The sequence below is a fragment of the Neomonachus schauinslandi genome, chromosome 3 (genome assembly GCF_002201575.2).
Source record: "Neomonachus schauinslandi chromosome 3, ASM220157v2, whole genome shotgun sequence".
In the NCBI taxonomy this organism is placed as follows: domain Eukaryota; kingdom Metazoa; phylum Chordata; class Mammalia; order Carnivora; family Phocidae; genus Neomonachus; species Neomonachus schauinslandi.
The window spans coordinates 179,574,384-179,589,931 of NC_058405.1; the positions used below are offsets into that span (position 1 = coordinate 179,574,384).

Genomic DNA, 15,548 nt, shown 5'->3' on the forward strand with positions numbered 1-15,548 from the left:
ACATATAAAATGAAATTCAATAAATTATTAAAAAAATAAGACAATTAAAAAGTAAAAGTTTTATATTTTACCAATTTAATTTAGTTTAGAAAAACTTTTGGTTTGTAGTAGTGGTTGTCTGCCAAGAGTTGAAAATGCAAAAATTACATGAAAATAACTCAGGTAGGAGCTCAAAACACATTGAAGGTCAAAGGAAAAAAAAATCCTATTATTTTTCGTGAATTGGGGCATTTTGATTTTCATTCTGCTTGGTGAATGGAAATAAATTACCATACTTTGATAATCCATCAGAAATTAAAGCTCATATGGTGATTCATTTATTTCTTCCAATCCACCTTTTCAACTTAAATGTCAAATCTTACTTTTTGAATCACTGGCTTTTCAATAAGGATTTGTTTAATCAGGCACTTGAAAGGTTAACAAATTAAGTCATAGGCTTCTTATGTTTAGAATTCTGTATTTTCTTAAAAGAATCAAGAACATAAAATTTTAAAGTAGCTCTGCTGTGAAGCAGGTTTATTTGTTCAGATTTTTGGAATCAATTGCTATTTTCAAAGAAATATTTTATACTAGAAAACCATCAACTTGAATTTGGTTTTCAATGGCCTGACTAAAAGATTACATGCTGTCAAATATTGTTTCCTCATCATGGAAAAGTTCTTTGAGGGAGTCATTTTAGAAGCTCATTCATTAAATACAGGAGCTGGTTCTTCAGCAACCTAGAGAAAAATTTCGATTAACTTAAAAATATGCTCACAGAATTAAAAATGATGAGTTTAAAAACAACTACATTAACAAAAGAGTGTCACTGAATAATATACAGAAATTTTTAAAGACAATGCCATTACATAAAAAATTATTGTGGAGTTTAGGTGAGGCTATTTTATTAGTTTTTTGTATTATTGTTTATAAGCACAGTGAAATTATTTTTACCAAGTAATTTTCTATTTTTTTAAACATTTATATCAACTTTAAAATAAATTAAAAACAACATGGGCATTTAAAGCACCTCAAATCAACTTGTCCCTCTGGATTTACAGACGTAAAAGGGCATACTGATGCTGGGTTCTGAACTTGGGCATGTTCTCGTGCTTGGCGAGACTGGCCCAAATACAAGTATTAAATTTCTGAATATGAATTTTAGTACAAAGAAAGGAATCCATGTAGAAGGAGTCATTTGCCCGGCACTGGAAAGAAAAGCCCATTATCTTCGAGTTTCAGTTACTAAATTGGACTTTTTAATCACACTTAAAGTTGTGCCTAGTAAAAAAAAAATTATTTTTATTTAATAAGATGGTTAAATGCAGGTAGGATTTGGGTTACATTTTCCTGATATTTCCAAGTAGTTTCAAGAAGCAAGTTTCCAGTTTTTCTGTTTTGTTTTCTTTTGTTTTTTCAACTTTAATCCTGAATGAAAGTATGTTCTGATCGCTCCTCCTAACCCTTTCGCTCCATGGAAATTTCTCCTGCTGTAGTTCCCCGCATCCTCCACATGGCCATAGCTGCTGGGCTCCTCTCTGGCTTGCTGTCTCTCTCAGCATCTCAGCCTATTCCACACAGGTGACACTTTCTCTCATGGCATTAGGACCCACTCTTTTCTTGTTTATCTCTGTTTCAATGGCCATTCCTTCTTAGACCTCTTTGGTTACTCCTCTAGTGATCTGTTAAATATTTGTTTTCTGGAGCTTTTTCTATGCATACAGAAATTCCCAAATATGTCCCTCCAGGTCACCGTCTGGCCCAGACTTCTAAGTTTGTCTCATTCATGGCCACTCCCTCGAATTCTAGACTTGTATTTGAATCTGCCCAATGGACATCTCTGTTTGGATATCTAGTAGGCCTATCCAAATTAACATGCCCATAGTGGAATTCTTGGCCAATATCCCACAAATCTGCTCTTCATCTAGTCTTGTCCTCTTAGTAAATGGCACCATCATGCATAGAAGTGTTCAAAGCAAAAGCCAGAGACTCATCTTTGAAATATTCCTTCCCCTTATCCTGTATATTCAATGGATCAGAGAAACCTGTCCATTCAATTTACCCAACATCAGTCAAATCCATCCATTTCTCTCCTTCTTCCTTGCCAGTCCTAGTCTAAACCATGCAATGAACTTTGGTGGTAGCCTCTTATCTACTGTCCCTGGTCAACTCTTGTTTCCTCCAATCCATTTTTTTTTTTTTTTCTGATGGGATCTTTAAAAAACAGAAACCGAACCACACCATTTGAAAGTGTTTTAGATCACTCTAGCCTCCACTCAGGATAAATCCAAACTCTTCACTGCAGCCTGTACTTAACATTATTGTACTTTCTAGTTCCTTCCATATCGTTTTGGTCTGCCTTTCCCCTCGGTACCTGTTTTCTCTTCCTAGAACTTGCCAAGACTTAGTTGTTTTTGAGGTATTCCCATTTTCTCTTTCTTCTGCCTTGAGCATTTTCCCTTGACCTGAACTTTTATCCTTCTCACCCTTTAGGTATCTTTTCAACTGTCACCTCCTGAGAGAGGCCTCCTATGAGCACCCCACCCAGAAGAACTTATTTCTCAGTTCCTCTGTATCACATCTGTCATACTGATTCATTTTAAAGAACTGTGGCTGCATAATATTCCATTGTGGGAGAGCGAGAGACATTGTTTATGGGGTGTGAAGTTGGCTGATGCGTATAGGATGTAACAGAGGGAAACTTACGTTTGTTATCGGATCATTCTCATTCTCCGTAACACATCCCTGAAGATTTAAGTTGAGAGCTTTACACATGATCATGATTCTCTTGGCAGCTTTTTCTTCAAATGGTTTGATCACAGCGTCGGGTTCTAAAAGGTCCTTTTTCTGAAGTTTCAAGGTCTAAGAAAAAATGTTGAAAGTCTTTCTCAACAAACACCCATTATAAAAAAAGGAATTCTAAATCATAAACCACAATTGTGTGGATCAAGTTCATGTCTGCTTAGAAAGAATTCCGACTCACATCTATATCTGGATCCAGCGAGAACAGATTTAGCCTCTCCATATTTCGAGTTGTTTTGACAGTCTCTTCAGTTTCTGTGAGGTACTACAGAGAAAGCTGTGTTAGCTCTCGGTAGCTAAGCATCCAGGTACTCACAGCCTGACCCCATCCACATGGCCCAGAGGTTGCTCCTTACTATTATCACTGTTTTAATATCCTCCATTAACACTCAGCAAATCTTATCAAAACATGTTTTTATTTTTAAGTGTTGTTTATCTTAGTCTCAATCTTAAAATACAGTGTTTCTATGAAAGTAATAACTAATAAGTAATTCAAATTTATTTGCAGAGCAAAATGTCAGCGTTATTACTTTTGCGAAGTCTGGGTGCAGGCTGTTCTCTGAAGACTCTGTGTCCTCTGGTGTGCATTCACAAGTTATAGAATTATCCAGCGAATCTTGAAAAGATACACCAAGAGAGGTTACTAAGTAATACTTATGGATCACGCATTTCTCTAGGCTGTGACATATCAAAACTGGGCTCGGGGTGGATATTGGTGAGCAGATGCTTCATTGTACCCTGGCTCTAGGGCTCCATATTGTTACAAGATCTGGGCCTGGAAATCAGACCTCCTGATTGTCATTTTGGGATTCTTTCCATGACACTGTCCTGAGCCCATAAGAACTCTTGACCCTTCTAATACTACCTTTATACTTGGGGTTGTCATGACTTACTTCACTAATGCATACTAAAGTTTTCTTATGTGTATGTATTTTTGATAATTCTCTCAGACCATCAATTTCAAACCTGCATTCTAGCTTCAGTTAGTTAAACTCTTTAAAATTCTATAAATATTAATGTTCTCGTTGGTCATTATTAAGGAAATCATGAATGTAAAACATTCAACTCTACCATGGTATATAGTAGCTGTGTTAAAGTCAGCCGCAGTTTTCTTCCTCATGACCACATGCATCTTTCACTTGATAGCATGTGATTATTTAGACTACTAGAATTTAGAGACTCTGGTTTTTAACGTTCCCATGGTGCTGGGCAAAAGGTCTTAAAATAGTTTTCCTTTGGGAGGAATGACCGACTCTGAAGGTGTATTTGTCTTTCACATGTCACATGTCTATGACATGGTTATAGACCCGTTTTTCTACCTTTCACATCACCTGTCCTTTCCTTTCTCTTGCTCTCTTTTCTTTGCCTAGAATGAATTAAAATCTTAAGAGGTAATAAGGATGGGAAAAAGAAATATTTTTTATCTTATAAAGATCTTGAATATTCTGCAAAGTTTATGGAACTTTCACATATAAGCTGATCTTAGTATGGCCAGAAGCCATACATGACAGATATCTTCCTTTCTTTTTTTTTTTTTTTTTTTGCAAGGTATCTTTCAACTAAAAGGAAGTAATGCATGTTTGTCTTTATATAATATTATCTTAATTAATTAAATTAAATTAAAGGCTATGAAAAGCAACTACCCCATCTAAGGTAACCTCCCATCACACATGGGTATATTTTTAATACTGCTGACAAATGACTTCCATCCTCAAATCATTGCCAGTAAACTCAAAATCATACCTATGTGTGGTGACCTTCACTGTTCAGTGAAAGTCAAGATTTAAGCAAATAGCTCAGGGATGGGTGAGCCAGACCTGACAACTACCACAGTTACTAGCAGTTTAAATCAACCCAATGCACAGGTCACACTTTGCAAAGGAAGGGAAGTTGGTGCATGTGCTCTCACCTAGCCCCAGATCTGCGAGCTCTGTGCTCCTCCTCCCCTGAGAGGGCCCCTCGGGACTGATTTGCAGGATGCGGTTGAGGGTGTGGATCCATTCATCCATATCTGACTCTGTTTCAGCCGCCAGCACAAAATAAGTTAGGTCATTCATTTTCAATTCAAAGGCATATTTTCTTAGTCTGTTATTCTGTGGTATAAAAAGAAAGAAAGAAAGAAAGAAAGAAAGAAAGAAAGAAAGAAAGAAAGAAAGAAAGAAAGAAAGAAAGAAAGAAAGAAAGAAAAAAACACCAGACAATAAGTCTTAGAGAGCGAGAGACATTTTTTATGGGGTCGCCCTTCCAAAGTGTTTCCATACAGGAGGGTAACATAAAGATCAAGAGAAAAATTTGGATGGGTATGAATTGTTTTATTTGGTTTCTTTCAAGGCTTTTTGTATGAATAGATATTTTATTTAGGTTTTTGTTGATTGGATGAGCATGGTGGCTCAAAAATTTCTTCTTCAGGTACCTGTGGGAATATACTCTAAACTTCTTCACATAGTTGATTTGAGTGGTTACCTTCACTTTCTCATCCTGTGTTCTGCCCACTATTCATTCCAGTTGGGCTTCTGGCCCCATCACACCCCAGGGCAGCACTTGTCATGGTCACTAACAAACTTTATGCTGCTGTATTATCCAAGGGACATTTTCTTCTTTGTATCTTCCTTGCCTTTTCAGTAGAATTAACATGGTGGCCACTTCCTCCTCTTGAAACCCATCTGTGTCTGGTTTCCATGACCACACTCAATTCTGGTTTTCTTTCTTCTTCACTGGCCACCACTTTTCACTCATCTCTACTGGCTCTTCCTTATCTTGGTGACATCTAATGTTAACCTAATGCTAACCTGAGGACCTGCCTCAGATTCCTTTCTCTCTCATCTGCTCCAATGGCTTTAAAGGACATGACATTAACATGGCAGGGCACCCCATTCCTTTCTGTGACTCTGGCTTTTCCACCAACCTCCAGATTTTTCTCTAACCTCACATATCTACTTTGCCTTTTGTGATGAACACATGAGGCTTTGCTCTCGTTCCTGAATGTTCTCCCGTCACAAGCTGTGTTCCTGCCACAGGCCTGAAGCAGCCCCTCCCCCAAGCATGTGATTGCACACAATCAGCATCATGTTTGCCCCTCATCTACTTGGGGGACTCGTAGTCACTCTTCAGGTCTCAATTGAAGTTATACTTGCTCAGGTAAACCTTTCCCAGTTCCTCAGTTAAGACAAGTTTCTTGTCTTCCAGGGCACTTACCACAATTTGGAATTATATAGTTATTCATTTTCATTTGTTTCTTTTGACCAACACGTATCTCTCCCTCATGGCTGCCTCTAGGAAGACCGGGCCAGTTCTTCTCACCATTATGCCCTGCACTGTTGCACAGAAGGGCTCAGGACCAGTGGGTTCAAAACAGTCATCTTTTATAAGGGAATAGGTTCGGTTCCTATTCTTAGGGAACTGATATTTGTAGGGAACAGTGAATGAACAAAAGATTGAAGGAATAAAAAAACTACTAGAAAACAGATTTTGTGCTGTGCAGAGAGTGAAAATGGGCTCAGAGGCTGAGTAGCTACATCAGACTGGTCTTCTATGGAAGGGGCATCCAAGTTGAAATCTGTCAAATGCATGAACTGTTCCAATATGGGAGAAGCCCACTGAGAGTGGAGGGAATATAAGAGCAAATTATTAGGGCACTTTTATATTCCATCTCTAATTCACTCTCAGGTAATTCTGATACAAGTAATCAACTCTTACCCATACTGGTAGGAAGCCATCGGGCACCCACAATTATAACTGAGTGAAGCCTATGTACTTAAGATAACCAAGTAAAATACAAATAGGAGAACTGTAAGATGAGAGTATCGCTATAGTGTGAGATTGTGGCTAAATATCAAAGCATAAAATATTTTTGACAATGGGATTGCTATTCTCGGTGGCAAGAAAAAATAATTTTTAATATCCTCCTGTTAATATCTTCTTTGTGATGTTCTCAGAGACTAACCTAAAATAGCTTGTTCGTTTCCGCTTCCACAGTATCATGATTACAACCACAAACATGACACTTACTAAACACTTGTCATCTAGAAGCCAGGTACCATGCTGAGCATTCACAGTCATTATTCCACTTAATCCCGTAACAATTCTGTGAGGCAAATTGTATTATTCCATTTAACATAAAATGACATGGAGGCTTGGGGAGATAAATTAAAATGTGTTTGGGATTCCACAGGTAGCAAGTGGCAGAGAAGGGAAATGACCTCTATGTACTCTAACACTCACTGAGGCGACCCAGGAATAAAGATGCTGTTCTCCTTCCTTGCCCCCTCCCTGGCACAATCCCAGACCAAAGGAATGGTCACGGTCTGGGATGTCATGGATTCCCTCAGTGCTGAGAAGAGATAGGGGGAACACATATGCCTCAAGAGAAAATAAAATTCAGGCACTGAAGGAGAAAGAATTAGCTAAAAATCTAGCAGTGATTCTCACTTAAATGCCATTTTCTAGATTCTTCCAAGGACCAACTCTTGGCTCCAGCCCATGCTTTTGTATTATCGTCAAGTATTATTATATCTTTGCCTTGTAATGACTCATTCTCACTTGCTGGCTGGCTCTTCTAATAGCTTATGAGCTGGAGAAGGGCAGAGGCTGGGTGGTTATCCTCAGTGCTCAGTGCAGTGACAGCATTCATTCATAAAGAGGTGTTTATCGTGTTCACATGTTGTGCTGGGCAAAAGCAGACAGAGTCTCTGCCCTGCCAGAAAGGGGAACAGGCACTAACCAGTGAATCATACAAATGTGAAATTGGAAGGTATGCAAATGTGTTGAAGATGAGGTATACAATAAAGGTATGAAAGTTCTTCTTGAGAACGGGAATCCTATCGCAACATGGGAATACCTCTATTCTCCTAGGACACTCTGCGTTCTATGAGAGCAGAGGATAGACGGATTTTGATTAATAAAAGGCCAGAGCTGCATTTTGAGACCATTTTGGCTGTAGTATACAGTGTGTTGCTAGAAAGGCAGCTATGGCCCCAAAGTTGAGTGTGCAAAAGCAAACATCTAGACAGCTTCTTTATGAATACAAATTCTTAGAAGCTCTGATCTCCTCAGGAGGTGTGGGCGGACTCCCTCCCCACACCCTGACACGCACCTCTGGGGTTCTGATGAAGGAAGTCCATAAAGCCACATGCATCCCGCACTGACACAGTGGGTCTACCGGCAGAGACAACTTGGCTGAGAGCAAGTATAGAAGGAGACACAGTTTTCCTTTACAAAACAACAGGAACGGAAATAGACACAGAGGAAAGAACTCGAAATGCTCAGAGTTCAGGGCATAGCTTTGGCTAGAATATTGCTAAGTATCTGAGTACAACAAAATGCAAACAAGTCTCAGTGCTGTCTTGAAAACAAACAAATGAAAGAATCTGCTTAGCTAATCTCATGCCGTAAGTAATGTGGACAGGGAGATGCAAAGCTATGTAAAGTGTTTATATTAATTATATTAATTAAAAGTGGATCGAGCTGCAACCTGCTTTCAAATGCAGATGACAAGGAACTAAAAGAATTCTAGATAGAAAACATGACAAAACATGGACAAAACTTGATTTTCTAAATGGCATTCTGTACTTCAAAGGAATTGAATATGGTTGCCGACTTCAACAATATTTTCAAAAACAGTTTGTAAAAATTCAAGCAAAGTCTAACAAGCCCTTGTTTTTCAAAAAGGGGTTTTTATCAGTGAAATAAATATTCCATTTGCAGCTTCTCAAAAACCAAGTCACCTTTTTCTATTTGGAGTGAAACTGAACTACTTACTTGCAGTGTAGAGAAGCTTACGCTGGGGAAGATTATGATGCCCTAAGTGGTTTTCTGTCTCACTCTCCATGATCTCTAAGATAATGGCATATGAAATAACAAAAAAGAAAGGACAAAAATAGAAAAATCCATGGGACATTTTAATAATCTCAAAATGCAACTGTTATGTCATTATGGTGGTAATCAAGAAATAATCATATTCTTTTTGTTGTTGTTCCCCCAGTTTTCCTGTTTCCCTGAAAACAGTGTCCTCTGTGGCAGATGCAACTACTTTGTCTACTCAAGCCCACCACAGTCCATCTACACGGCTTCATAAAGAACAGGAAACTGCGAATATGTCCTGATGCCATCTGATGTATCTCACGAGCAGTAGCACACTGGTCTGTTTCTGCAGTATTCCTCTGGAAAGGTTCCGGAATAGACACTCTAACGGAGCCACCAAAGCCAATGGAGAACCAAACGTCAAAGGAAGTAACCTAAACAAAATATTCCATTGTGCCGTATTGTTCCAATGTGTTACAAGCAACCTCTGCATAATTTTGCAGGAACAAAAGAAGGGCTTTAAAAAGAAACACACAACGTCACATCCAGGTTACTGGGGTTGGTGGTGACCATTTATAGGATGCTTCCCATTCTCTGCATGTTTATTTATTCATTTCATTCAACAAAAATGCACCAGGCACCTTCTATGTGCCAGCGACACAGCATTAAAAAAATTCAAGTAAAACACCTGCCCTCACTGAACTTACATTCCAGTGTTATGGAGCGTCAGTAAACAAATAAGCAGAAATATAGCATATACATGACATATACGTATATGACTATATATAATATAATAAAGCCTCATGCGTGGTAAATGCAATTTTATTCTTTTTTTTTTTTTAAGATTTTATTTATTTGACAGAGAGAGAGACAGCGAGAGCAGGAACACAAGCAGGGGGAGTGGGAGAGGGAGAAGCAGGCTTCCCGCCGAGCAGAGAGCCTGATGTGGGACTCGATCCCAGGACCCTGGGATCATGACCTGAGCCGAAGGCAGACGCTTAACGACTGAGCCACTCAGGCGCCCCTGCAATTTTATTCTTGCATGATATCAGAATCTATTGTTTCAGATGTGTCACTAATTTTATCTGCATGTGCTATATTTGTTTTGTTTTGCTTTGTTTTTTTGCCTGTGCATCCTTCCACAGGCTGGGAACTCTTTGAAGATAGGAGCTGCATTTGTTTCATATTTGGCTTTCCCATAATGCTTTGCACAGCAAAATTTTCAACATATATTTGCTGAAATAAATCCTGCACCTAAAACTCACTGCTTAGGGCACCTGGGTGGCTCAGTTGGTTAAGCGACTGCCTTCGGCTCAGGTCATGATCCTGGAGTCCCTGGATCGAGTCCCGCATCGGGCTCCCTGCTCGGCGGGGAGTCTGCTTCTCCCTCTGACCCTCCCCCCTCTCATGCTCTCTCTCTCTATCTCATTCTCTCTCTCAAATAAATAAATAAAATCTTTAAAAAAAAAAACTCACTGCTTAAAACAGCATGTGAGCATATCTTTGTAGTGTTTCTCCTGTCCGTGTGGCTTATGCAGGATAGATGGATGTATGTATGCCTACCTGATGTATGATAACCAACTCATTTCCTTGGGCATCTTTCCGTGATTTTGGATGTCCCTCCACTTCAAACCTAATTTTGCTATTTACCAGCTCTGTGATTTGGGAAAGCCACTCTAGCTCCGTGAGTTTTATTTTAATAAACTGGGACAATAATCATGCACGTTCCATCAACTGCTGTCAAATAATCTATTAGATGAAGAAAGTGTCATTCTGGTTTTTATTGTTATCATTGGAAATGAGATTCTGTGGAGCCAGAGTTTGCTAATGGGAAGTTTATAGCTCATGTGTAGTTTCTAGATTTGTTTTCCTTGGCAAGTACCCTTTGTTTTCCTTCCCAATTTGATTCCCTTTCTGTGGGTGAGCACACTCCAAGTCTACACAGCCCAAGCTGCTCCCTGGTGTCTCACACCTGGCCCTACTTCCCTCATGTGGTGGGTTGCTTGATCTGCAAATGAATCCAAGTTTCTAGACTTTGGTTAAGCACAGGAGGCCATTGTCTTTTTTTTTTTTTTCTTAAGATTTTATTTATTTATTTATTTGAGAGAGACAGAGAGAGAGAGAGCGTGTGTATATGAGTTGGGGGAGGGACAGGGGGAGGGTGAGGGAGAGAATCTCAAGCAGACTGTGCACTAAGTGCAGAGCCCCACACGGGGCTTGATCTCTTGACCCTGGGATTATGACCTGAGCCGAAACCAAGAATTGGACGCTTAACTGACTGAGCCACCCAGGCACCCCAAGGCCATTGTCTTGGAACCCATATCCACAAGGTGGCAGATTTGGCACCTGGGATGAAAGAAGCAGTGTTTGCCCCCCCCATCCCATTTAAGCCTGTATCAAGTGACATTGGTCATTATTAATGTTGTGGTAGAAAACCTAACAGATGGGATTCTTGGACTATTCATTCTCTTCCATAATGGCAGAACCTTGAGTGGATGGATGGGCCAGTAGATGAATGAGTAAGACTCTGAAGGAACAAAATAGGATCATACAGGCTGGAATATCTCTTTGTATCATATCAAAATGGAAGCAGCAAAAACTGGAAGTTCTGCTCCAGATTGGGAGTGCATGGGGGATAAAACAGATCTACATTACTGTTTGATGATATTATGAAGTGGAAAACTACTGTTATTTTTTTCCTTTTTAACTAAGATCCAGAAAACTTCCAATCATAAACATCACCAAAAATCTCTGAGAAATTTACTGGGTGGGTAGGAGTTTTTCTCTACTTGATCTCACCCTTGAAATATATTTCTAAGAATTCCAAGGGCTATTCTTAGAACACAATGATATAGATTGGGTCTGAATGAAACAAATGAAAACGGCTTGTTTACTAAAACTCTTAGGAGCTTGGACTTCCTTAGAATGCCAGATGGTAGGTATCACTTCTGAGGTAAGGTCTTTATTCCTTTTTTCTGTTTTATTCAAGGGAAACAGATAATGATTCTTGACAAAATAGGTCTGACTCATTCTATTATTCATTTGTTCTGTGTTTTTTTGTGTATGCGTTTCATCTTCAGGGACATTTTGTACCTGGGAGTTTGTCAGACCAATGACTAAAGTTGCAGTATCTCATTGAGAATCTTCCTTCCAGTTGTAAGACCTCCTAAGTCAGAAAGAGCTATAAACAAATATGTAAGAACCAGGATCCAGACACAAGGTGATAAGTAACCCAAATGTCTATCTCCCCAAAGTGATCTCAGGAAGCTGGAGGTCCTCTCTCCTCAAAGGGTTATAAGGTCTTGATAAACAGGAATAGAAATGAGGGGGTATAGAGCTGAACTCTTTAAAATATGTAGTAAATGCTCCCAAATATTTGAATGGCTCTCTCCTGGAAAATGAAGTAGGATTATTCATTTGTGCTTTAATGTGTAAAATCTACCTTGGGGAATCCTGCTAGCTGACCCAGAAGAGTTCATCACTGTTATGTGCTCCTAGAACATTCAACAGAAGTTGCCCCTTACAGCTTTTGTGACACTGTGTAATAGTTAGGAATGAGCCTGTGTCCCTCTCTGGTTATGAGTTCCCGATGCTTGAGCACAGTTCCTAGTATGTCACAGGGACTAAATAAGTTTGTTGAATGAGTGAATGAATGAATAAATAAACATATTTAGGTAGAAATTTCAGGAAGGTGAATTGAATTTTTCTAGGAAGGCCTTTCCACAGTTGAATGTCTATCTCTCAAAGTTGTGACCTTTGTACTTAATGGAAAGACTATCACCAGTTAGATCTGACCTTCACTTCTTACTTGCTGTGCCCTTCAGGTCTTTTGCCTGAGTTAAGAGATAAGCCGGAAAGAAGAGCTTAAGGAAAAATGTGGGACAAAAGTCAGTGGGCACAGCATCCCATGATGGAAACCAAAACTACTCCTCAAGCATAACTGCCCATATGAAGAGCTTCTGGGGCCCGGAATGCCCAGACCAGTTTGAATTCGACCCCCACTCCTGCCTGTGCGGATGGATTGTGGAGCGACCCATGGAGTAACCAACAATTACTTTTACCTCATTATAATATTAAAATCTCTGCCCAAAGAGAAGCACAAACCTCATTTACATAACATACATTGTCTGTATAGGCATGTTTCCATAAGACACATGTATGACCTTACATACATTGGCAAGGCTGCTCTTTCTAAATACTCATCCTAACCTTAAGTAAAGGAAACCCACTCATTCTTGCTGAGGAGTCATGGCTTTAGAAGTTATTCCCCATGATTTCTGTATTTGCTGCAAATAAAGTTTCCTTTGCGTGACAACTCACCTGGTGTGTTTCTACCTGTGACTCACCAGGGAGTGAAATCACGTTAGTTTGGTTACAAGACTAGGGAAGAGTGACTGAAGACACACTGCCTCCCCGATCCTTTTTCCTTTTTACCGATGAGGAACCTGAGCTCAGAGCTTGAGTAACTTACTCGAAGCCTCTGATAGTAAATGGTGAAACCAGGATTTGAATGCTGATCTGTGTGAACCCCAAGCTGTGTTTTCTCCTAGAAGACACTCTCCAGCTCCAAGGCATCATTAAGCAGAAACTGAAGCATAGCCTAAAACAAGGTGAAGAGGTTCCTCGAATGTGAAAGGTCACATTCGAGCACAAAGGTGTGCGCTCAACCCGGAGTTATAGGATTCTTTGAAGAAACAATGTCATATTAATACGTATCTCTGCAAGCTTGATATGTTGGGCTACAGTGATACTTCCTAAAAGATGATAATGCATTTGCTAGAGCAGGCTTTGAAGGAAAAAATGGAAAAGAAAATATTTAACATTTTTAGTTCAATGTCTATAAAATGTAATCGTTGATCTTTAACCTGCTACTAAGGTTTTACTTGATTATTTCTAAAGCCAAAGAGTTTCCTTTGTGATCAACAATAAAAAACTATCTCCACCCTCCATTAAGACCCTTATTGCCCTTTCCATATGGAGAGTTGGCGTCTGTATTAAAATGCAATTATCTTTCACTTCCAACCCAGTGCTCAGCAACAGTTAATTAATTCTTTCCTTTTAAGGTTCAGCATTATTATTTTCTGGAGGAATTCCAGATTTTAACAGATAAACCATCCAGAAAAAGGCTAGGCCTAAGAGGCTGGAGAAGACTTCATTTTGCATCTGCATATCCAAGTGCCCCTGGTATTAATCCAAGATGTAATCTCAGCTATGGAGCAAGCTATGTGAATGCCTGTGGCTTAGTGAGAAGAGAAAGGTCTGCTCCTAGTGGCCTGTGACCAGAAACACAGTCCCCAAGATCAATGAGCCAGCATCTTTCTGTGAAATTCAAGAAGAGTTTGCTATAACATTTGGTTGCTTCAATTTTTATGTAAGAAGGAAAAAGGATACTTACCTCATCAGAGCGAAAAGAATAAATGAAAGTAAGATGTCCAAATGAAGCCTAAGGAATTCTTCTGCTTCCCTTTGCCACAGTGGTCCATGTCACATCGAATACTAAGAACAATAGTTTGAAGACCAAGAGCTTGCGTAACAGCATTGTCTGTTAAAAGCACTGTGTCCTGTTTCTGAAATTAAGTCTTTGGGAATCGATGTAATCCTTGTCTTTGAAGGAAACCTCCTCTCAGAAGGAAGATGATGTATATGTACGCTGTAGAGTTACTCTTTCATTATTACCCAATAATAAAGATAGGATTTGTGAAGTATAGTGAAATATATGGTTTATATATTACCTTACTGAATCCTTTAGCTCAGTGGCTCTCTACACTGTAGCCACACAGGTGGTCATTTTCCCCTTCTCCTTAAATACACGCAACTTGCTCTTGCCTCAGGACCTTTGCACTTGCTTCCCTGCTCATTCTTTAGTTTTCAGATCAAATAATTTTTCTTTGAAAACATTTTTCCTCACTTCTGGAGCATTAACACTGCTTTCTGACCTTACCATTTTTCCCTCTCCCTTCCCTAGCCCTACTTATTTTCTTTATTCCAGATTTCACCAACGGATTCCATTCTGTTCATTTCTTTCTTTGCTTATTTTCTGTTTTTCTTCCTTTATCGAAAGTGAGTTTTGTGAAAGCAGAAATCGAGGCTGCCTTGTTTTCCATTGAATCCATAAGGTCTAGAACAGTTCTTGGGTCATATCAGATACTATATAAACACTTACAGAATGAATGATTGATGAGTGGATGAACGCACTCATTGATTAAAAAACCCAAGAGGAAAAAAAAAAAAACCAAGGAGGAGGAGGGATTTCCACTCACCTGAACCACACCTGTACAGGAATCCAAAAAGATGCAGCCTTTGGGTTCTTTGGATATTTTTTCATCTTTGTAAAAATTCATGATGTAGGAGTTATCTGGCAACTGAGTCAGCTGGAAGTAGCGCTTTTTGAAGGACTAAATAAAGGAAAAGATATACAGAAGTAGTTCCAATTGCGGTGTGCTATTAGAGAAATTAGAATTTTTCTAATTCCTTCAGGAGCGCTACAGTTTTAGGGCACCATTCTAGAGAACAACATCGTTCTGTCTCATAAATAAAATATGACACGAAACATAAACTCAATGCAAATGACTCTCCTCTGTGCAGTGACCGAAGGAGGGGGTGTCAAGAATACTGGAAGAAACAAAGATGAGTCTTGATGTCTCCTTACCCGAACAGTAACGGTATTGTTCACTGTGCTGTTGAAATTCCCTTTGTAGAGCCAGCCAGACTTGAAAACTCCGGTTCCTCCCGTTCCCCCACCGCCCTTAGACGACGAGTGGGAGGTGGTATCCTGGAGAAGAAGCATCATTGGCATGACTGCAATCTTTTGTGAATCCCGGGTCTTTGACCTTGCACTTAAAAACGAAACTCCTCTTTCTCCATTGACTCATCTTAAATAATTATGTTCAATTTCAAAACAAATGTGATTCCCTTTGACAAAAAGCCCTTCCACAAGTAGCTACTTTTGCTTTTGCTCTAGTGGAAGA

The 15,548-nt window shown here is 39.3% G+C and overlaps 1 protein-coding gene across 3 annotated transcripts in view; it reads right to left on the reverse strand.

The window, feature by feature from the left end:
• The window catches only part of DOCK10 (dedicator of cytokinesis 10), a 252,381-nt gene that overhangs the window by 90,834 nt on the left and 145,999 nt on the right, over positions 1-15,548 (reverse strand). For all 3 annotated transcript variants that reach the window (XM_044913434.1, XM_021682949.2, XM_021682948.2), the window contains exons 6-11: positions 15,230-15,352; positions 14,841-14,975; positions 4,691-4,874; positions 3,312-3,397; positions 2,963-3,046; positions 2,672-2,841 (exon numbers count right to left, since the gene is read on the reverse strand). In XM_044913434.1, coding sequence (XP_044769369.1) covers positions 2,672-2,841; positions 2,963-3,046; positions 3,312-3,397; positions 4,691-4,874; positions 14,841-14,975; positions 15,230-15,352 — 782 coding nt within the window. The remainder of the gene's footprint in view (positions 1-2,671; positions 2,842-2,962; positions 3,047-3,311; positions 3,398-4,690; positions 4,875-14,840; positions 14,976-15,229; positions 15,353-15,548) is intronic.